General features: G+C 47.0%; 1 protein-coding gene across 1 annotated transcript; it reads right to left on the minus strand.

The window, feature by feature from the left end:
- Positions 1 to 8,773: 8,773 nt before the first annotated feature.
- On the minus strand, positions 8,774 to 13,351 carry LOC136512247 (flavonoid 3'-monooxygenase CYP75B4-like). Its single transcript, XM_066506223.1, has 2 exons — positions 12,311 to 13,351; positions 8,774 to 9,743 (listed from the first exon to the last, which is right to left on the minus strand). The coding sequence occupies exons 1-2, from the start codon at positions 13,283 to 13,285 to the stop codon at positions 9,099 to 9,101; spliced, it is 1,620 nt and encodes a 539-aa protein (XP_066362320.1). The 5' UTR covers positions 13,286 to 13,351; the 3' UTR covers positions 8,774 to 9,098.
- Positions 13,352 to 24,564: the final 11,213 nt, after the last annotated feature.

Consider the following 24,564-nt stretch of genomic DNA (forward strand, 5'->3'; position numbering starts at 1 on the left):
AGGCGCCTGATGAACTCTGGCAAGGGGGCGGCTGCGTCGTTCTTGACGTAGAACTAATGCGAATGCCACCTCTTGTTGAAGGTCGACAGACGCATCGATGGGTACCCACTGACCTGGTTGTTGCGGAGCTAAATGCCGACGCATCCCATCGGCATGTTCAACTCCTGCTTCTTCTCCCACTTTTTAGGAGGGTGACGGTGAAGAAGTACCACCATAGATCAAAGTGGGGACTAATCCCCAGGAATCCCTCACACAGGGCGATGAACGCCGCAATGTGCTAGATTCCGTTGGGATTAAGGTGCTGCAATTATACCTTGTAGTAGTGCAGCAATCTCCAAAGGAACTTGTGGGCGAGGGTGGCGAATCCCCACCCGTGGAAGTGAGCGAAGGACACGACATAGCCATCGGGCGGCGACAACACATCCTCATCGTCAGGCAGCCACCACTCCTCGGTGGCGGTCCGCGCGCAAAGAAGACCATAGCGAACGAGGCCCTCCAGGCGCTGGAGGGTGATATCAGAGCGGCACCACGGCTCCATTAGAGGATTGGAGTGGGTGGATGCAAATTCAATGATGGCTGAGACGTGGATATGGGAGGCTTAGGCGATTGGTGGCGGAGGTTGTAGATGCAAAGGCAAGGAGACAAAGTATGAAACCCTAGGGGCGAACCCTTTGGTTTTGTTGGGGCGATGGATGTGAGGAAGGTAATTGTCCAGCTAGATCTCTGTGCCTACCATGATTTGCCACCATGTCACATCACGGGATATGTGCCCATAATCTCTATCCTTTCTCTCCGAAGGCGCGCCGGACGTTTTGCCTCTCCGGGCAGACTAGGACTCTTTACCAACAAAAGGGATACGGGTCAAAAAGCGTTCCTCTAGCCCACCTGAGCCTAGGAGTTCGAGGGCTGGCCCATTAACAATTTCGACGGCCATCCCAAGGCACCCTTATGGCAAAGGATGGGCCCACGAGCGGCCAAAACTCAGGCGCACGAGCTTCATGGGAGTCTTGTCTCGCGATCGAGTCTCAGCCGGGCTGACCCTGGCTGGATCCCCGTGAATGGGATACCAGGATCCCAATTGAGCTATCCGGCTAAAACAACCACCAAATCTCATGACCCTACCCGCGAAGGGACCGACCTCGGCGAAGAAAAAATCACCATCTTCAGGGTGCGCCGTGGGCAACAATAGAGGGCCAGGGCTCTCAGAGTCCTCTCTTTTGAAAAACCCTCCAAAGGAGTATCCTACTCCTCCGCAGGCTCGAGGGCTACACCCACCAAGTGCGCTCGCGCGCACCCATTGGCAAGTCAAAAAATCCCCTAGGCAATTCTACTCGAATCATCCGGGGGCTCGGGGCTTACTGTCGGGGACCAATTTTAGGATACCCGAAGAGGAGCTAATGACCATCAACGTTGATTCATCCACATGATCAAGAGCGTGACTACACCGCTTACTGAGTCACTCCTCGTCCATCCACCGAGACCATGGGCCCTGCCTCAAGCTGACTCCCGAGGACTGGCTTCGCCTCGCCCGACGTCTAAGGATAGACTTCGTCTCGCCCGACCCCCGAGGGCCGGCTCTACCTCGCCCAACATCCGGGGGCTGGCTCCACCTGGCTCGATGTTCAGGGGCTGGCTCCGTCTCGCCTGATGTCTGAGGGTGGGCTCCACCTTGCCCGACGTCCGAGGGCGGGCTCCACCTCGCCCGATGTCCGAGGGCTGGCTCTACCTCGCCCGATGTCCGGGGGCTGGCTCTGTCTCGCCCGACGTTCGAGGGCTGGCTCCACCTCACCCGACGTCCAGGGGCTGGCTCTGCCTCACCCGACGTCTGGGGGCTAGCTCCGCCTCGCCCGACGTTTGAGGGTAGACTCCGCCTCGTCCGATATCTAGGGGCTGGGTCCGCCTCGCTCGACGTCTGCGCGCTACTCCCTCATAACTATGCGCACAGATAAGGCAGGGCACTCAAGTCAACCGTAATATCAAGGACAATACCCTACACGCCTGTAGGAAGGTACCATTAGGATATGACAAGATGTGCGCTTTAAGCCTTTCCAGGCATGTTAGAACTCGAACAGTGTTGTAGGCGCTGACATTTGTCTACACTGTTGTGGGCGCTACCATTTGCCCTCGGGCGTGGATCCTGACGGAAGCATACGATAACCACTACGGTCCAGAAGGAAACTCGCATAATCTATAGTACGAGCATGCGGTCACTGTGCCACCTGCTCCCTGTAGGGTCGCGGATCAGCACCCTGGTCCGTCGCGCCGACCGTCGGAGCGGGATGGGACGTGACCACTTGTTGACAAAGCCAGAACATGGCATCGCCAGTGAATAGATGCCCAGCGCGGCCCTATCAGGATCAGTAGACATGCACCCAGCATGGAGCTATCCCCGGCACCGTCTGCCATGTCAGTGGGACTCGCTCAGAGAAAAAGGAAGACCCGGCATCTCGGTACGACCTCCTTTGCCTATGGTTTCTCTTTTTTCTCCCATCTGTAATCCCTGCTTCCCCTTTGTCTATAAAAAGGAAGGTAGGGCACCCCACTAAGAGGACGGATAAATTGAAGACATCACGCATCACATGACACATAGTTGAGCAGCGATCAAGCTCTTAGCACCCATTGGACCTTTCCATTAGGGGCTTGGGATCTTTCCCTCTCTCGCCCATTTATAACCCCTACTACGAACTTTTGAGTGCAAATAACACGAGCAGCAGCCATGAACTGGACATAGGTACATTCTGCCCGAACTAATATAAACCTTGTATCTTTTTAGCACACCATCCGGACCAGACGCGCAATAACACAAATGTACTCTGTTGGCGTTTACTCGAAACACCTTCACATCCTTTGACGTGGAAGCGGTGGCCACTCGCTATGGGAGAAATCCTCAAGATTCTTCTTCCTCCTTCCCTCTCATGCCTCGTCAGCACTCACGCCTCCTCCTTGCCGTGGTAGATCTAGCCGAGCTAGAGGATTGGCTCCTCGAGGTGGACGAGACTGGGAGAGGGGTCGTCGACGCCCCCGCGCCCTTTTCATCCTCCCCCTCCCCCTCCCCCTCCTTGCAGTAGATCCACCAGAGTGGTTGAGATCAGACGAGGGCACCCTAGGGAGGGGGTGCCAGCGCTCCTGCACCCTCTTCCTCCTCGCCGACGCTCGAGGAAGAAGATCATGCCTGCTGCCTTTGGTAGTGGTCCCCGAGTTCTTCTCGCTATAATCGGTCTGCCAAAAGGTAAGATTCTTATCTATGGAATTATTATGGAAGCTAGCAGTGGGGAGAAAGCTAGCTTTGATTCAAAGCGTGATTCAAATAAGTTGTCCCGTACAGGACCATAGTTGTTTGAAGAAAAAACAAAGTTACACATAAGCAAGGAAGGCTCGGGCTCTTAGGCCAACACCAACGCTAGGACACAGTAACGCTGGCACCCACTGTCTGTCATTGGGGGCGTTTGGTTTAACGCACTAAATTTTAGTACATGTTATGTCAGATGTTCGGATGTTAATTAGGAGAATTAAACATGAGTTAACTATAAAACTAATTACACAGATGAAGACTAATTTACGAGACGAATTTATTAAGCCTAACTAACCCATCATTAGCATATATTTACTGTAGCACCATATTGTCAAATTATAGACTAATTAGGCTTAAAAAATTCGTCTCGTAAATTAGTCGTAATCTATGTAATTAGTTATTTTTTAGTCTATATTTAATACTTTATACATATGTCTAAACATCCGATGGAATAGAGACTAAAATTTTTTGGTTTAAGAAACCAAACAGACCCGCTTTCCCTATTTTCATCTCTCTGGCTTCAGCAACTGCAACTTGTCAGATGAAGCACCCGGGTGCCTCTGCAGGCTGCACTGACAGTCTGCGAGGCCGCCGTCTCGCCACTTTCCCGCATCCGAACCTATCTGGCCTGACGAGACCACCAGCCACCGTGGAGCGTTGGGAAGGCCGGCCTTAGCCTCCAGACGCAGATTACAGATCCAATTTTAAGGCTATCTGCATTCGTCCATCTTTATTTTTATCTCTAAAAATAAATATTTTATCTTAGTCATTGAGATTCTCTACTCTATAATCATTTCTCTCGCACTCGTGTTATCTCTATCCCATACTCTATACCCACTATTCCATATTTTATTCCTCTCTCTTCCCCTTTCTCTCTCACCAACTCTTTTCTCTTCCGTGCTACAGTCAGTGTTGCTACAGTGTTTATCGTTGCTCTCTCGCCTACGCGGTCTGTGGCGTTTTACTGTGTATACGGTACGCTCCCGGACCGTTTGCAGGCGCCTGGTGCAGACGCGCGATACGCTAAACCTGGCGTACCGCTTGCTTTACCGCTGCGCGGTGTGGACAGCCTAACGAAGGTCCCACAACTTTGGCCTCCAACTAAAAGGTCACTTTTGAACACCATAGATCATCTTCAATAGTTTTTTTTTTTAAAATTCACTGTCTAGGTTATCATCCGGAGAATCATTTGAATAAGAGAATTGTTATCTCTCAACCTGTTGTTTTGGCTCCCTCTAGCAGCCGAAGTTGTGCCCATCGATCTCCCTCTCTCTTGCTAGTGATATGCCTGTGCGCGCTCGGCTTGGGTGCACGACGGGTGGGGGCTGGAGGTGGGCTGGTCAAGCGACGCTGCGAGGGGGGCCAGCGGCGGCAGAACGACCGGCGCTGGAGTGGGAAGCAGGCGGCGGCAGATCGATCGGCGCCAGAGTGGGAAGCGGGCGACGCGGTGGGTGGGGCCCGAAGGCAAGCGGGTCGAGCTACAAGTGGGGGCCGGCGGTGGCAGATCGACCGATGTCGGAGTGGACAAAAGCGGGCGGCGGCTAGTCGAGCGGCGCAACCTCTGTCGCGGCCGCACGGCTTGTTTTTCACTAGCGTTCAGGCGAGGGATAAGGTTAGGGGAGGGTGGGTCCCACCACATTTGTGTGAACAATTTGTAATTTGTTCTGAAATTTATGAATAATTTGTGAACAATTTGACATATATTTCTCTGACATCTAGAATTCATAGAAATAATTTATAAATTTTTATGAAAAAATAGCATATATTTGTGTTATCCCCAAATTACATGAGTCTATCAAATAAGTTACACCGATGAAATCATTGTAAATATAGTAATAAGATAGTGTAATATAGCTAAAAGATAGCGTAAATACATGGGCAAAATTCAGTTGTTCGGGGGAGTTAAAACAACTAAATGTTACTGAGACAAATCCTTGAATAAAAAACATGTTCTCTATATTTTTTCACCGTCCAATAACTTCTCTATCTTATGCAAACACTTTGCAGAGCTAGCCTTACTTATTATATTTGACTAGCGATAAACCAAGAATAGAGGATGACATTATTTAAAAATCTAGCTGAAAAAATTCTTGGAGTGTTTCACTAAAATCTCTACTATCTATACGGAATGATATAATAAAGATGCTCTTACAAAAGGGATATATCCACCACGATATGAGTGTCACAATTTTTTTTAAGAAAACAAGAAAAATCAAGATCTTTGTTACATTATTTAAAAACTGCCATTGGTACTTATACTAGGTATTTTTTCTTTCTGATTTTTACTTACCATTAATTTAAGGATATTTAGTAAAATCAGGTACCATGGTAATTGCCTTTAATTTATCTTTCTATCTCACATGCACGGTGACAGTCAGGTGTGTTTATCAGGGAGGAAGCAGTCAGTTGACTCTCTTTACGGCGATTTCGACCTCTTCGTTTTGGTTTGTTCTATTGCAATGTCTAGCATCTCCATTACTCTTCTGATGGTGAAGGTTTGTAAGCCTCTATTCCTTGGAGGTTCCTCCAACCGATGTTTTTTTAGTGGGTACTAGATCTATTGAAAGCGGCGAGTGAATTTGGCGGTCTTTAAAGCCATTTATGGCGATGGTGTTTGCGGGTGTCTCTTTTCCTTGCTATCTTTTCAATGTATTTTTATATTTTCGACAGACAATGGATGATCAAAGGAAGAAGATAATCGTTTTAATCTTCAATGTACTCTTATTTTTTAAGATTATTTTGTGTCAAGCTGTCCTTTTATACAAGCTATTGTTTTTCTTGATAAGATACGGGACACTCTCTTTAATGTCTTTCTGAAAAAGATCTCGACGCCCACACAGGACTACCTGCCTCCACCTGCTAGCCTGTGTCGAGATCAGCGATGCCACCCGCCGTTGGCCTGTACCACCTCATCCGATAAGACCTAGTCGACGCCTCGCGCTTGGCTCATGCGCCACAGTCCATCCGCCAAAGCTACCGACAGTCAACTCAGTGGTGTAGAGCAGTCACGGGCCGCTTGACTTGGGAGGTCCAGCCACCCTAACCACCATCATCTATTGCGAGAGTTCGTCGCAAAGGCATGAACCTGTCACGCTGGATGCAAAAGAGCTCACTGATGAGCCTGGCTCCTGGGAAACGAGTTTCATTTCCGCTTCCCGCTAGCCTAGCTCGCTGGATGCGAGGTGGCTCCTTGCTAACAATGCCATGAGTACATGCCTAGTATACATGAAGTGATATTAGTGCATTGAAGAGGTAATTAAGACCTAATAAGAAAATTTAGACATTAACTACTTTTATCTTACATATTTTATCCCACACGACGTATCCTTTGGCCACAAGAGGTCTTGCTTGTCTGTTGCATTTGTACAAAAGAACCAACGATGGATAGAATATCCTAGATACGGAAATTTCTAGATCCAGAAACACCAAATCGTGCACATTTTGGCAGGCAGTACGATGGGCATGTGTCGGTGTGATCTATCACCTGAAGGCGTGTCAAGATAGAAATCCTAAATTTTTCTTCAAGCATTTGGTTGATGAGGACGACCATTTGAAGGTATTGTTCTGGTTTGATAGTCAATCCCGCCTTGACTATGAAACTTTTGGTGATATTGTTCTCTTTGGAAGCACTTATAGATCCAATCAATACAATTTACCCTTTATGCCTTTTGTTGGGTTTAATCACCATCGAAGCACTATTATCATTTTTTATCTGGAACTATTTCTCATGAAACAAGTGAGGCGTATGAGTGATGTTGTGAACTTTTCCTGCTGCCATGTCCGAGAAGCATTTGATATCTGTGATCAGTGATGGAGTCCTTGCAATATTAGGGTGTTTGGCCAAATTCTAATAATATGATGGGCGAATGCATGGTATATTGAACACAACATATATAGTACGTAGTTTGCATGATAATACGGTCTTAGGAAGAATTCAGGACATTTCTATATGATTATTGTTCTATATAGAAGAGCTTGAAAAGAAATGGATAGAGTTTTTAAAGATGATCGAATAAAGTTATTAGAGAGGAGTCATGGTTGCATCAGATGTATTAGATGCGGAACCTGCATATCAAGTGAGGTTTTATTTTTGTCTCGCAAAAAAAAAAGCGAGCTATTGTTTTCTAGGGATTGAGGAGTAATTGGCGGAGGGAGGGCCTAAACTCAACATTGCATACCCATCTTGATGGTAAAATATCGCTATATACATGCTACAACACTATGAGCACTGCCTATCAGCAGTGTGCATAAATGAGCTGAAATTGGACATTTTAGCATTGTAGTCGATTTCACTCAGAGTTAGATGGTACAAAACTTGACAAAGATGTTGCACAAGTGTTCACTCCTACAATCTCTAAGTTGCATTGGTTAAATGGAGCATAGATGATGTAAGCAATTATGTAGCCAACAAGATACTGGATAGGCATGATTCGACTTCGTACATTGTGGCTAATAAGGACATAAGAGAGATGAAGTTCCATGGGAATTGTGAGTTATATGGTGCTGATTGATCCAGCTGAAAAGGATGTTACAAGTCTGTTGAAGCCCTAGGCTGTCCGGCTTTTATCTATATTCAACAATCTATACACCTAAAATATACCTATGGGTATCGTCTGCGCAGGATCACCTCGCCCCGCTCCTGCGCGTCGTCCCGCTCTGGTGGAGTCCGCGTCGACTATGGATCCCGCAGGAGATCATGCGTACGTAGCACCTTCCATGGTTGCAACGTGCCCACATGCATACGTTGCAAGCAAGATGCATGCTCACATGCAATATGGTTTTGTTTCACGTACGTACAACGTACTAACCTGTATAATCAAGAGATAGAGTTTGGCCCTGAAAAAAGTTTGTCCCTGAAAAAACTTAGTCTCTCGACCGACTACGGCGTCAAGTCCAATCAGCACCCACGTCACTTGTACTTACAGTTCTGGAGGAGGTAGTCGATGAAGAGGCACGTTACTAGATGCCCCATCGTCCGGCATACATTGGCCCGCATAAGGCTGCATGTCTCCATGGCGGTGGTCGGAGATGGCGAAGATGAGGAGGAGTTGACCAGAGACGCCTTCAAAGACAAGGAGGTGGTGGCCAAAGACGTTGTTGACGACGGTGCAGAGGATGAAGAGGAGGTGCAGCGTATGTACCGGTAACTATCAGCGAATTAAGTTGCCCTTGTGGAGCTTCATGGCTGCGAGGGGCGTACGCGAACGTAAACAACGAGAAAAAAACCAAATCCTCATGGAAGAGGAACTCCAACCTGAAAAAGAGGACAAGGATATAGAAAGTAGATGAAAAGATAACATGATTCCATATAAAAAAAACTAAAAAAGAAAAAAAATAGTGAATATCTCCATAAATTTAGAAATAGTGTAGGGTTCCAATATAAATTTATGCATTAGTTTTTTATTATTTTCTAAAAATAATCAAATTTGTCATCGTAGATGCGCACGAGTAAAAATATGGCCCTCGTGCAACGCACAGGCATATATCTGGTCATCAAATATTTTCAACAACCTCAACTACTTGTGATTTGACGTCACATAGCCTCAACAAGAGTACAATAGAAAATAAAATTTACATAAACAACATGGATTGACACAAACTACCACAGCACGTATCTTTCAACTAGACACAGGTGAGCTTTAAACAATTGAGGAGAGGAGCATATAGCTAGAGCAAGAACATTTAGTACAACAATCAAAGCGAACAACAATACATAAACACCTTGTCTTTCATGCCAATTTACTTGATACAGTAGAGGTGAGACCGTGAGCTCACAACTTCAATCTCACCTGTCCCTTGAGCCTTTTTATGCGATCTCATACGCTGACGGTAGCAGCCTGGGTACTGGATGAGCCATTAGTGGCACGGCACGCTGTAGCAGCAAGGTGAAGGCCTCCTCCATGTTCAGCTTGTCTGGTGTCTGTCCTGCCGGCAACTCCCAATCAAATGCGTGCACCAGAGTGGCGCTGGTTAGTGTGACCATCCGCAGCCCCCAGCTGAGCCCGGCGCATATCCTCCGGCCAGCGCCAAATGGTATAAGCCCGAAGTCGCCTCCTTTGACATCCACATCCGAATGCGATCCACCTGCCAGGAACCTGGCAGGGCGGAACTCCAGCGGGTCAGGCCACAGGGCGGGGTCGCGGGCAATGCCCCACACATTGACTAGCAGCTCGCAGCCCTTGGGGATGCGGTAGCCGGCAACCTCACACTCCTCGGCAGCCATGCGAGGAAGGGAGAGGGGTGTCGATGGGTGCAGACGGAACGTCTCCTTAATGACCGCGTTGAAGAAGGTGAGGTGTCGGAGGTCTGACTCAGTGACCAACCTTCCGCGACCCACAACAGCATCCAGCTCCTTTTGTGCCTGCCTGAGGATGTCCGGGTGGCGGATCAGCTCGGCCAGCGACCACTCCACTATGGTTGATGTGGTGTCGGTCCCTGCTACGAACAGGTTCTGGCGTGTCCGGGAGTCATGCATGAACAATAGACACAATGATTATATACTCTCTTAGCTTCATTACAAGTTATTAGTAGTTTTAGCTTTGTACTGAGTTTTTAACCGAAAAATATACAAATATCTCCATCATCACATAAGATTTATTACTGTGAATTATATTTAACCAGTCCATTTATTTTATAGTGTAGATATTAGTAACTCGGTCAAATAAACAAGTTTGTCGACTTTTTTTTTTTTGAAACTAACAAGTTTGTCGACTTAGTACAAATAAAAACAGACTTTCAATTTCACGAAGGGAGTATTATATAATAATGGCAGAAAAAAAACATATGATGGTATGCCGCGTTATCTACTCGTCACATCGCTATATATTGGGTTCGGATGTTGCAATCAGATCAGATAAAGCTCGATTACAGGCCATTTATCATCGACAGCCGAAAGCAGTAGATAGCTGGTCATTTTGGTACCGTGAAATAGAGACTGGACAACTCTCTGATGCGCACCTACCTCTACCTGAAAGGGTTAGTCTTTAGAGGTGCAAGAGGCACAAGTTAGCACGACTGGGACCCAAAATCCCATTCCCATCGACCATCGTCCAACTCGTCATCTAATTTCCCTTTCGAAAACGTAAATATCTTCTCCGTCCCCTTCCTAGCCTTTCGCTCCCAATGTATATACTTCCTTTTCGAGCCCAAAAAATGTCACGCCCTACTCAAGTGGTTCTCATATAGCGTGTTAACTTACTTGGTCAATTAAATTATCTTGAACCTGACTTGCATATATTGCTCTCCAATCCAAATTACAAGACAGACTTTTCTAGATATTTTTTTTATGTATCAATCTAGACATAGTGTATATTTAAGTGCAACAAAATTATGTATTTAGAAAAAACAAAATACCTAGAGTGGACGGAGTAACTTTTATAATTTGGAATGGATTTTTGAATAAGACGAGTGGTCAAACTTGTGGTAAAAAAGTTAAATAAATTATAATTTGGAACGGATTTTGTAGGTTTTTATTCAAAATGACTAGAGTTGATATTGATTATTTAGCAAAGGATAACATATTGTAAGAGAAATTAAGAAACAAAGTCTATCTCATGACTTTTTAACCAAACTAGGATTATCATTCCTAACGAAGGCAGTCACGTCCACCTCACGTGTCTTCTTCGTGTGGTAGTGAAGAGAGATGTTAGGACTCCCAATGCAGAAACCATCATAGTTTCTATGGACATTAATTATACTGCCATCTAAATGTTTTGTTGATGTGACAAGGTAATTATCGGAGAGAGAGCAAAAATCATAGAAACCGGGTCTAACGTCTCGTTCGGCTTGCTGAATCTTGGCTGAAATTGGGTGAAAAACACTGTTCTGACTGAAATGTTGTGAGAGAAAAACACTGTTTTGGCTGAAAAAAAAAGTCGAATAAGCCGGATATAGGGTAAGCCGAAGGGGGCTATTAGAAACCATGTCTACACAAGAACCAAGACATGAAGGAATGTGATTGGTAGAGAATAGGGAGAGAATGTATGTGATTGGATAAAAAAAATTGTTCGGTAGAAACTATTCATTAGGATCATGATTTCTATACGTAGTAGTGCATATATAAATTAATAGGTATAAAAACTATACGTAGTTTCTAGTATTGGGACTGCTGACGTCTTATTACCTAGGTATATGCGATTACTGCTGGTATAAATACCGTCGGCTATTGTCTTTGCGTGAAGCAATACCGTGTAGTACCCCTCCGTTCCAAAATGATAAACATATTTAGTACATAATAATATATATTAAGATCCCTCGACCAGGAATAATTTGCTGGACGCTCAGCTTCTCACGCACTGTTCAATACTGTCTGTGTCACTGTGCAAACACTATTAGGCACTTCATGCACTGATGCACTTGTTATGGGACGGAGCGATTACGCGCTCTGCTCCAAACTTCATTATTCCTTCTTTTTTCACGAATTTATAAACTTCAATTATTCCATATATACACGTACCTGTGCGTTTTTAAGTACCCTGTACCATATCCCCGTATCCCTGACTTTATTCTGCCGAATGTACTTCGGTTGGCTGGAAAGCTGCTCGTGCTGATTTATATGGCTGATTTTTTTAAAGAGAAAATTACTGTATCATAGCTTATAAACCAGCGAATAAGTTGACTGATAAGACCAGCTGAACACTCCCTGAATAAGGGAGACATATCTAACTATTTAGGGGGGGGGGGGGGGGGGGGTTTCGCTTGAGCTGCAATTTGATTACTGGTACGAAATACAATACACTGAACTAAAATAATTTCAGCGGCTATGGCTTTACAGCCTGTTTGTTTAGTTGGATTGGCTTATAAGCCATGGTTGAAAGTACTGCTAGCTAGTTTAATATAAGAGAAAAATATTATTGACTAGCTGATAAATCAAGGCTTATAAGCCGGATACATGCTGCCGAACAAGCTGTTAATCTGAAGCGAACACATGGTTCACTTTACTAGCAATAAGATTTGTTTAGGTTCGACTGTTTGTGGCCAAAAGGCTAACACATGGTTCGATTGAAAACGAGAACTTACCAAAATAAGTGCCTTGACATCGGTTTCGGTGATCCTGACTTCGTCGCCGCCGGCGGACGGCCGCTCGTCGTCCTCCACCATCGACAGCAGCAAGCCCAGCAAATCCTTGCTTTCCTCTCCGGCGGCTGGCGTAGCCCTGGCCTTCCTATTATCTGCAATGATCCCGTTCATCATGTCGTCGAACCGGCGGTGCAGCTTCTTCATCCTGCCCACCACGCCCTGCGGGTCGAGCCACCGGAGCGCCGGCACGAAGTCACCGACGTTGAGCACCCCGCCCACCTCCATCACCTCAAGCACGATCTCCTTGAACTCCCGCGCGCCCTCGTCGCCGGCGCCGGCGGCAGCGAACACCCGCCGCCCAACGGCCGCCCGCGACAGCGCGTTGGTCGTACAGACGTTCACGGCCTTGCCGAGCGCCACCGCCGTCGCAATATTTTCGCGGTCGTCGCGGGCCTGCTCCGCGAGGAGCGACCTCACCATGAGCGCGGCCTCACGCTCCCGGACGTCGCGGACGTCGTCGAGCGCGCGCGCGGAGAAGAGGTTCACGGCGCACACCTTGCGCATCGCGCGCCACCGGGGCCCGTAGGGCGCGAACACGACGTCCTGGTAGTTGTACGCCATGAACTCGCCGCCGGAGTTGGGCGGGCGGCAGCTGAAGTTGGCGTCGTGGACGCGGAGGAACTGCTCCGCCACGGCCGCCGACCCGGCCACCACCACGTCGGCGCTGCCGAACCGCAGCCGCAGCAGCGGGCCGTATACCTTGGTCAGCTCGTGCAGCGTCTGGTGCGTCTTCCCGCCCAGCTGCGGCAGGTTGCCCAGCACGGGCCAGCCCCTCGGCCCCGGCGGCAGCGGCGCTTGCCGCGCCGTCTGCTGCTTCCAGAAGAGGACATAGCATAAGGCCACGGACACTAGTATCGTCAAGGTGTAGAGCAGCAGCGGGGTTGGGAGATCAGGTGTAGTGAGCACGAGCTCCATGATGGATTCGATCGCTTGACGACGTGCGTTGCGTGCAGCGCGGGAAATAAAGGCACGGGCACGGGCACGGGCATGGGCATGGGTATGTGTAGTAGTGGAGAAGAATACTGATAGGTGAATCAGGTGCCAAGTCATTGCCTTACCTACTACTAGTACTGCATGCTCACTGCCTCACCTACTACGATATAAAATGATCAGCTTTCTCAAAATTTGCATTACCGTGTCACAAGTTCTAATCTCGGCTTACTCTCTTTCTGTATTTTTTAGTATAATTTAACAGCAGCTGAGGGTAGTGAACTTGTGATGGATATGCTTCCAAGTGTATACTGGCTAGCCAGTCTATTGATGACGATGTTCATGCATTCATCTCACGCTAAAAACTAGAGCCACGGGAGAGAGACGCCCGTACAGTCTTTCATTAAGAGGGAGAACTTTTTATGCAGCTCTAGAAAATCTCTGAACCCTAGCTCCACCCATATACAGCATCACCAGTATTTTCATGAGACGGGACAGCATAGACCTATATTTTAGTATGGGACAGACGAGGAAATTTTTTTTATTCTCAAGCCTGAAATTTGTTTCCATGGGGAATCCAACTTAGGACCCGATGGGTGCTGCTGGAACTATTTAACCAATTAAACTAGACATGCTGCTTTTTAACTTTATAATATTGTTCGTGCCCTCCGACGGTCCAACCTACTGCAAGCATAGTTCTCTACGAAAGCTGATTATTCGATATGCTTTCAAGTATATACCGGCTAGCCAGTCTACCTTCCAAATGCTGTTTTTTTCTGAGTCCATGTACAAGCATGGTGGGCTGGCTGTTCTTTTGTCTATTAAGGTAGCATTCGGTTAAGAGGCTAGGTGGAGTGGGATGGTTTTAGGAACGGAATGGCCTTAGGATGGCCCCATTTTATGTTTGGTTGAAGAGAGACCGAACTATCGTGAGGCATAAAAAATGGGATCAGCCACCTCGGGACCCATCCGTTGGTCTTCCTTCCTTGCACGCACGCATCGAGCAAGCAGAGGACGGCGCTGGGGCTCGCCTCGACCACGCATTGGAGGGGCTTGGGCTCGCTGTCCACAGCGCATCGACAGGGCTAAGGCCACAGCGGGCCCTCGCACGCTCGCCGTCGGGGCTAGGGCTCGCCCTTGACCGTGCGCCGGAGGGGCCGCAGCTCGCTGCCTCGCTAGAGCTCGCTGCCTCTTCCTCCCTAGGCGCTCCTCTCCTCCCTTGCATGGTGCGCGCACGCTCGTCCCACGCCTGGGGACAACCCTGTCCATTCGTTTCAAGGGGATGGTTTTGCCCCGCATATTGTGGGAATATTCCCTGGGTGGGATGACACTGCCCCTCTTGCCCCCAACCAAACACCCAGGAAGTGGGTTCATCCCATTCCGTCCACCCCATCCCCTGAACCAAACACTACCTAATTATTTCATCCTTTGGTCCCTGGACGAAACAATTATGTACTCACATACCTTTCTCTTGCGATTGTATGGTACAGATTGACCCTTGGTCCCTTGCATGACTTCTAATTTTATTTAGGTATATTGTTGTTGTTTCATTTGTCTTGTCATGGATATTAGTTTACTTAACATCTTAGATTGTTAGGTTGTTATAGGCTTCTAAAGGCATTTTCAGGAGTACTACCTATTTCTCTGTTTGGGTAGCCACCCATTTTCATACTACCCATATTTTGTCCCCAATTCCAGCAATACTACCTAAAACAGGCTACCCAAACTAATCCTAGTTGAGAATGCCATGTGGGTCCCACATGACATCCTCTCTAGTATTCTTTTTGCCATAAATGGAACCGAAGGTGCGCCGGGACAGGCCCGCCGCGCTAGGGGCAGCCCGTTGCGCCGCTGGCAGCCCGTCGTGCTGGGGGCCGCTCACCGCGACAGGGGCCGCTCCCTACGCTGCCTAGGGCAGTGCACCACCTAGAAGTCCGCCAGAGCTTTTCGTGGTTGAGGGCGGCGGCTAGGCCCAAAATCGACATAGGAGGGTGCAGGTTAAAAGGTCCTAATATGGCTAGAGGAGGGGTGAATAGCCTATTAAAAAATCTACAAGATCACTAGAGCAATTTGATTAGTATGACAAATAGCGAAATGCAAACTTGCTCTAACTCTACAAGGGTTGCAAGCCACCTATCCAACAATTCTAGTTACTATAATCACTAGGCACACAAATGGCTCAGTCACTACTCACTAAGAGCTCTCACACTTGCTACACTAAAGAGCTCCACTAGATGATCTTAACCTACAAAGCAAGCTATCAATTCTAGCTACACTAAAGAGCTCGCTACAACTAATTTGTGGGAATGTAAACGAGTGAGTAGGGTGATTATACCGCCGCGTAGAGGATTGAACCAATCACAAAATGAATATCAATTCAATCACCGGGAGAATACCAAGGGGCAAGAGACGACCATTTTTTCTTTCGAGGTTCATGTGCTTGCCGACACACTAGTCCTCGTTGTGTCGACCAACACTTGGTGGTTTGGCGGCTAAGAGGTGTTGCATAAACCTCGTCCACACACTTGGACACCACAAGAACCTACCCTCAAGTGATGTAACTCAATGACATGAGCCATTTACTAGAGCTACCTTGCGGCTCTTCGCCGGAGAAGGTGCAAGACCCCTCACAATCACCAGAGCTAGCCATGAACAATCACTAACTCATGCTGAAGCTCCTCCGCTACTCCAAGCCATCTAGGTGACAGCAAGCACCAAGAGAAATAAGAAATCCGCAGCCACAATGATCCCAAAGTGCACTAAATGCAATCACTCAAATAAATACACTAGGAATCACTCCCAATCTCACTATGATGATGAATCAATGATGAAGATGAGTGGGAGGTGTTTGCTTAGGCTCACAAGGATGTCAAGTATGTCAAAGTGCTAAAAGTGTGAGCCCCAAGCCGGTACCTTCCTATTTATAGAGCCCCAAGACTCAAAGAGCCATTGGGCACTCTCGGCCTGACTGGATGTACTGACCGGTCTCAGCCCAGCGTCCGGTCGCACCGATGGCCGCCATGTGTCCTCGTTCAAACCTCAGCCATCGGATCCCAATGGTCACTTAACGTTCAACGCCATAGTCAACGAGTGACCGGATACGCCGCTCAGTGACCGGACTCCAAGCCCCTAATCATCAGATCGACTCCAGAAAGGTTCTAGAGCCGATAAAAGTTGATAGGACGTGCCCGATCGAACGTGACCTGACACACCGTGGCGTCTGGTCTTCACTGGCATCCTCTCTGTGCGCGTGACGTCAGCATATGTCAGCATATTTGTTTCACTCCTGCGCGTTCAGTCGCTTCACTACTCCTGTGTCCGATCACGCCACCGAGCACTGTGCCTCACTGCTGTGCATGATCGGACACGAGCCCACGTTAGGTCCAGCGTCCGATCGTGTTCCCTGTGCTCTTGGCCAATGCTGCGCCACCTCGCTATAATTGACCGGATGCGCCGGGGTGAATCCGGTCACCCCGCAGCAAGCGTCCGGTCATGGACTTTTAGCTCCTTTTCTTTTTCTAAGTCCACAACCACTTCATCCTTGCTTCCAACTTGCTAACCATAAAGTGGAGAACTTGTGTGCATGTGTGTTAGCATTTTTCAAAGCATTTTACAAGGGTCAAAGTTAGCACAATAGGTTCCTAAATGCATATGCAAAAGTCTTGTCACCTAGTGGCACTCAATAAACCGTTTAGCCAAAGATTTCCCCCTCTTTATAGTATGGCTATCGATCCTAAGTCACTTACACCCTCTATGGTGTCTTGAGTGCAAAACAAAACCCTATCATATACCTTTGCCTTGATCAACTTGGTTTTTGTTTTTCTCTTCCTTCTTTTCGAAGTTGAGCTTGATCATCTTCATTTCATGTCCGTCTCCATCACCATGGACCTCATCTTGCTCAAGCACTTGGATTGCACCAACCTAGCTCATATCACAACCCATGACAAAGGTTAGTGCTAGATTTCATCAATTATCCAAAACCAAACTAGGGCTTTCACAGGTCATGGCAGAGGAGGGCCGGCGTCGGTGGTGGAGGTCTAGATCTAGTGGCCCGAAGGTCCGGTGGCGCGCCGAGGTGTGGGGACCCACCGCGTTAATTCACCTAAATCGAGTGTCATCCACTTGACTGACCCAATTTAAGCAAACTAACCTCGATGACTCCCCCAGGAGCGCACTTGGTAACTCCTCTTTAGGATCAGGTTGAGTGTCATACCACAATAGCCTCCACAACTCAAGATTACATCTTATCATCGGAGCACATAATAATTCAGCGGAAACATATATTACAAGTCTTGTTGAATATAATAGATGTATTACACAACGTAAGACTAATTGTAGTGTGAACCAAATGACTCTCTTACCAACACCGCTACACTATGGATCACTCATATAGCTAATAACTGGTGGTCGCCTTGCCCATGGGCGTTGCCACCGTAGCTTGGACGACACATGCCATTCACCCACCTTGCCACTAACGATGGGGTGAGATGGCCGCCAATGTCCTTTACCTGCAAAACAACTTAACGGTAGCACCATGAGTACATTGCGTACTCGCAGAACTTAATTCTAGCATATAATATTTGGTGGATGCATTGGGTGATTATTAGGCATTTGTATAAGTGCAGAAAGCAATGATGTTCATTAAAAGTATGACATGCTATGCTCAACATAGAAGTAAAGGTATTTATTAGTATAACAGAAGTGCTCATAGTCCATCATTCATGCTACCATGGGTATAGAAAGAAAGAACAACCAAATAGTTCCATCCTGAGGGACTCTAGGCTTTTAAGACTTTGTAGGGGTGTATAACTATACCCACACAGAGAACGGGATGAACCTCCATATTTGAGCGACAAATAAGGGTTGCCTCATGTCTCCAACCTTTCCCTAATCTGGCTCGAATGTTACATGAAAGGTTCGAGCGGATGCCCGGGTCAGGCTTCCACCTGTCTCGGGTCAGGCTTTTGTACCATAATGGGTCCTCGGTTCATTACGTACACCATCTTCCCGGCGCCATCCCCCTTGCCAGTTTCACGGATAGATAGGTCACGATTAGTTACTTGGCTTGTCGACCCCATCCGCGACATGTGGTCTGTATGGGTGGTTACTCAAACTTATGTATCCCAATACACGGTCCTTACTGCTCCACGAGCTATGTCATCTGAGATCCCACACTCACGGCGACCTACCCCTCGCATGAGCAAGATATACAAGTTATTATCAAGATTATCATATTAGGGATATTAGTCCTTAGCCAGATTAGTTAGGTAAGTCAAGTTGTACCCTCATTGGTTTTAGTGGTTAATTATCCAGGTTAGCATCCTACATGCGTGAGTATGAGTTCCCTTCTCAGCTTGACTTCTACCATTGCCCAAGCAACTAAGCAATAAGCATTAAGCATTTCCATTCCCATTGTTTAGATGAGAGGCTTCTATAGATTATTAGACTACTCTAGGTGTAGTATAAGAGTGATCATTATCCAAGACTACATGTAATGCATAACTCATAATGCAACTTGATAAGTATCCAAAGTAGGGTTTATAATAGTGGGGTGCCTACCTGTTGGAAGAGCAAGGATCACATAGCTTGGAATATCGCTGGACGTCTCTCTGATATCACGTACCTATATATATGTCCATGTATGAGATACTTATGTATGCATGACATTATATTAAACATGCAAGAGGGAGTGTTCATGTATACATTGAAGGATTGTCGGTTGGTGTTATTGGATAGTCCGGTGTGAATGTCGGATGGTCCGGTGGTTCTGAGACTTAGTGGGAAAAGGACATACATGGAACATCGGACCCTCCGATCTAATATCGGACTCTCTAGTATGGAGTTTGTGCTCTCGGGTAACTCTCTGTCTGTGATTTATAACTCATCGAACACTCCGGTACGTGTGGTGAAACCTCCGGTGAATTATAAGGACTTAGCCTCTTTCGGTGGTAAAAAATGAGATATGCCCTTTGGTGCCAAAGTTATGTCTAGCTGATAGAGGATATTCTATGGAGCACAATGAAATTAGTTTCACCATTTTTGAGGTCAAACGCATCATCTAAGACCTTTACAGGTTGGGGCTGTGCTGTTGTGGTACAGTGGATAGTTGGCCAGGGATGAATGCATGCGCCGGGGCATTTCGCTGGGACAAACACTGGCGCCGACGGATAGTCCGTGGGAACGACGGATCATCCGGTAAAACGACGAACAACAGTTGTGCCAACATGTTGGGATCAATTCCCGGGGCATCCAAACTCCAAATCAAGTGCGGTTTGTTTCTATGGCTTTCTAGTGATGTAGGGAAGCTTCTACAAGTGTTGGATGTACCATGCATGGGCTGTGGTGAGCTCGACCACCTCCATGGTGGTGGTGGCCATGGATGGAGGTGAAGCTCATGGGTATGGCCATGGGTGGTTGGGGGAAATGGTTGGGGACTTTGGGGATGTGCTCACCATGCCTTGGGGAAGCTCCATCTATAGCAGTTCGGACTAGGACACTTTGTGGTGGGAGATCGACATCGGGCTTGCTCCATGGCTCGAGGAAGAAGAAGACGAAGCTTGGGGCCATCTCCTCCAACTCCGGTGAAGTGGTGGCATGGGGAAGCTTGCTAGCGATGACCTCCATCATGGCTACAGGAGGGGCATCCTCCTCTCCTCTTCTTCCTTTCTCTTCTCCTCCTCCTCTCCTTCTCCTCTCTTCTCCCTTTCTCTCTTTCTCCTTCTCTGTATGCTGAACGTGAATGTGTGTGAGTGGGGAGGGAGTGGAGAGAGGGATGGTGTTGTGTATGTGAGTGGCATGGCAATGATAGGTGGGGCCATGGTGGTTGTGGTGTGGACAGCAAGACATTTTGCATGTTACGGGTGTCGGTGGATCTGACGGACAGTCTACCGTGAATGACGAATGCTCCATCAGCGCATGAGCACGTCTATGTGTGACAATGCAACACCTGGATGGGACACGTGTCAACACATGTTGACGGACAGTCCCCCATGGGTGATGGATGATCCACCAGTGCTGGACTGTGCTTGACAGACTAACTAGTCGTGCAAGGGTTTTGATGGACACTCCACCGTGACGGCGGACACTCCGTCAGTGCACAGGTTGGCCAAGATTATCCTAAGTCTATGGGATGTCTTAACGGACGATCCGATGGTGATGTCGGATGATCCGCCAAAACTGGTAGTGCTCGGTTTTGGGTTGGCCTAGGTACAAGTCGAATTCTAATTTGGACTAAGATGCACATGATGCTCAGCAAGTTCACAAGTAACATGCAAGATTTTGTTTAATGGAATTGTTAGATGCATGTTTATGCTCAAGGTGCTTGCAAACTATTGTAGCGATTTTTGGGTCACTACACGAGGCATTAGAAGAGAGGCAGGATGGTGGCATTTGTCGAGTGGATGCGAGGAAGATGAGCGCGCATACGAGAAACAACCGAATAAGAATTTGAGTAGTCACCGGTTGGCCCAATAGAAGTAGGTAGTGCGAGGGGGATTTGTTGGGCCAACAAATTTGGGTAGTCTGACAGTGAGTCTACTGGAGTACGTTTTTTGACCTCCACTACCCAAATGTAGGATAGATAGTGTGCTTAGGTAGTCTGCTGGAGATGCTCTAACTACTTGTCGGTGTTTTCAGACCACCGACGAGTAAATTTGTATTTGCACGTCTAGCTCGAATGGTGTGCTCGGAGGACACAAGGATTTATACGGGTTTGGGTGGAATGTCCCTACATCCAGTTTGCTGCTGCTCGTGTTACTAGTACTTAGTTTGTAGTAGGGGTTACAAATAGGCGAGAGAGGGAAAGGATCCTAAGTCTCTGGTGAAAGGAGTGAATGAGTGCTGAGAGCTCGATCGCTGCTCAGCCGTGTGCTCATGTCGTGCTCTTGTGTTTTTATCTCATGGTTCGGTCTCGTGCGGATCTGGATCCCCCTTCATGGAGCGCCCTGCTTCCCCTTTTATAGGCGAAGGGAAAGCGCGGATTACAACGGAGGAAAAGGAGAAGAACGAGAGAGAGAAGGCTTCCAGGATCGTCGGGTCATTCTTCTCCTTCATGCGGATCCTGCCAATCCTGTAGATGTCAATAGGGATGGCTCCACATCGTGGTCCTATTCATCACTGGCGCCATGCGCAAGCGTCATCTGCCGGTCATGTCCTTCTATTCCGTCCTAGCGGACGTTGTGGTGAACTGACGCGCCTGTCAGCGTTCTTACGAGGGTTAGACAGAACAGCACCGGCACGCCCGACGCTGTTTTTGATGTGAATCCTCAGGTACGGCCCGTCATGGCCATGGGTTACATCGAGGCGTGCCAGTCTCTTATTTGGTGTTAGAGTTTTGATCCAGGCTCATACGCTTGGACCTGGAGTGGTTGGCGGCGGTATGGGTCCCCATCGAACGAGACGGAACCCGCGTCCTTGGGGTCGGGCTAGACGGAGCCCGCACTTGAGGGGGCGGGTGAGACGGAGCCCGCACCCAAGGGGTCGGACGAGACGGAGCACGAACCCAAGGTGTCGAGCGAGACGGAACCCGTGACCTCGAGGTCGGGCGAGACGGCGCCCGCGTCCTCGAGGTCGGGTGAGACGGAGCCCGCGGCCTTGGGGTCGGGTGAGGCAAAGCCCGCGGTCTTGGGGTCGGGCGAAACTTTTTAATACATCTTGCCCCATCCGGGAAAGTCAGCGTGTGCGCTAACTTCCTTGCTTTGGGTATCCCTAATATCGATACTTGACACTACTAATTCTGTATTTGCATTATCATCTTATTTAAGGTAACCATACTAGTTATTTTTACTGTTATTTTAGCTTCATCTATTAATACTATTGGCATTTTTTTAATTCTAAACTAAACTACAAGTTAACTTTTTTTTGACCTGAGCATTATGCGGGATGGGTTGGCAAAAAACTCCATTGTGTTCGGGTCTAGAATATGTGCCCAATAGCATCCCACGGGTTGCCTCAGGCCTATTTCGGTCTTGGACGGCCTACTTGCTATAAAAATGTTTTAGAGTGTGTTTGGATTGAAGGAATAGCATAGGAAATTTGTAGTAATAAAAAACGGAGGAAAGGAAATAGATTTGAGCGTTTGGATTAGAGGAATCGCGTCACCCCTTTCCTCTAGAATACTGTAGCTGGCAAGCCATTTCACGGGAAAGAAACAATCTAATCCGATCCATGGTTTTGGTTTCCTTCGTGGAAGCCCGAGGCAGCGTGTGTAAGGAGGGAAAAAAAGAGCAGTTAAGAGTAATTAGTACACATATTTGCCTACAATTCCTATGTTATAAATTCCTATGTTCCAAACAGCCTAAATTTTTTGTTCCTGTATTTTGAAATCCCGTAGTTTTTCACTTTTCATCATACTTTATTCCTGCGTTTTAGATTCCTGCTTTCGAAACAGGCCCTTGGTCTAAGCTTTGAGCCAATTTTTTTCTGGGCAGCGATACCTTTATACAGTGAGCCTCATGGGATAGGCCAAGCCCATCGGGTTTGAGAGGAGGGGGGTCAGATTTGCTCAGATCTACTCTTACTAGTACTGTTATATATAGTTCATGTTACACACACAAAAAAAAAGAATGTTAGGGCCTACATGTCGTGTTTGCCCTTGGGTCCTCAAAATTATAGAGGCGGGCAACCGTATATGCAGTTGGGTTATATATAGGTTGTGGAAAGCAAAGTAAAACAGTAAATACAATTTTTTAGATGTGTTCAAAATTGACTGTAAATGTGAAATTCGGATCTCTAGAAATGAGCACTTGTTGGGTGTGTACAACCGCCTGCAAGCCAATTTCCATGGAGTCGTTATAATTATTTCAAAGACCACACTAGAAAATCGATTTCAAGTGGCAGTTGACATTTATATATTGCCTTTGGAAACCGTTACATTAGGGACAATTCACATTCACATTACATACCATGTCTAAGGGCAGTTAACATCACACTCAGCCCCTAGATTTTTTTTTTTTTCAAATTTTTGAATCCTACCAAAGTCAAAATATCATTTCCAATAGTTTTTTTTTTGTCGAATTTACTCCAAGCCACATTGACATTACTATTTATTTGTAAGGAATATAACCAGTTTGCAACATACTAGTTGTAATTTTAGCGATTGTTTTTTTCAAGTGTAATTTTAGCTGGGAAGAAAGCAAAAATATATATTGCAAAAGCATGAGGCAAGCATGACGATGCAAAGGATATAAAGAGGTAGCTGAACGTTTGATCGTGGACGTTTCCTAACCATATGGGTCCATGGCGTTTTCTAGTTTCCTATATATATGATCTATATCGCTGTTGGAGTTTGAGTGTTGGACAGGGCTGGGCGATGACAGGGACTTTTGGCAAGTCTCATCGCCTCATCGCCTCATCAGGCGCTCGGATGCGACGCTCCAACCTGTATGATGTCTTCTCAGTTCTCTGGCCACTAAGACATGTGCACGCGTGCTTTGGAATATAGGTCCCGTAGGCTTCGATGAAAAAAAAAAAGATAAAATACTATTTTAGCTGATTTGTTGTTAGAGAAAAATACGATTTCAACTAAAAACAAACTAAAAGAGACAGATTATAAGAGAAGTGAACAGAGCCATAAAACTAATCGCTACCTGCTTTTATCAAAGAATAAACATAGTGTAACTCTATAAAATTATATGACTCGTGCAGCAGCAACCTGATTATTTATTCATGAAATAAAAATAAACTAGCAAGGTGATCCGTGCAGCGTGGGTAGCTACTTTTTTTTACTGTAACCGTTAGAGTTTTTTTGTTTGTTTGTTTGATTGACAACATCCACTTACACGAACTCCGTACTGCTATCATTGACTAATTTTTTTGGTTTCTCAATTACATCAAGTATCTTCTTTTTTATTTGTATCCCCTAACTATGTAATTTCCGTCGATACTAGGTACAGACAGTCTGACGAATCAATTCTTTAGTGAGCTCGGTTGGGAACCAATACTAGGGTATCAAAGAGAAGAAGCTAATAATCATCAACATTGGTCCCGTTCGCTTCGCTGAAAAACAAGCAAAACATTGTTCCGGCTGATTTGTTGTGAGAGAAAAATACTGTTCCGGTTGAAAAAAGAAGCTGAAAAGTACAGATTATAAGAGAAGCGAACAGGGCATCTAAACGGTCAAGAGCGTGACTACGGCTCCAACCGACCTCTAGGTGCGCGGGCTCCGCCTCGACCGACCTCTGGGGAGCCTCTGGGGAATGACTCCGTCTCGCTCGACCCCGAGGCCACGGGCTCCGCCTCATCCGACCCTTGGGTTTGCGCTCCGC

This window comes from Miscanthus floridulus, chromosome 16 (assembly GCF_019320115.1).
Source record: "Miscanthus floridulus cultivar M001 chromosome 16, ASM1932011v1, whole genome shotgun sequence".
Classification (NCBI taxonomy): domain Eukaryota; kingdom Viridiplantae; phylum Streptophyta; class Magnoliopsida; order Poales; family Poaceae; genus Miscanthus; species Miscanthus floridulus.

Coding starts and splice junctions, on each gene's coding strand:
- LOC136512247 (XM_066506223.1), bottom strand. CDS start 13,285: ATGGAGCTCGTGCTCACTACACCTGATCTCCCAACCCCGCTGCTGCTC. Junction 9,744..12,310: donor ATGTCAAGGCACTTATTTTG/GTAAGTTCTCGT, acceptor CGGACACGCCAG/AACCTGTTCGTAGCAGGGAC.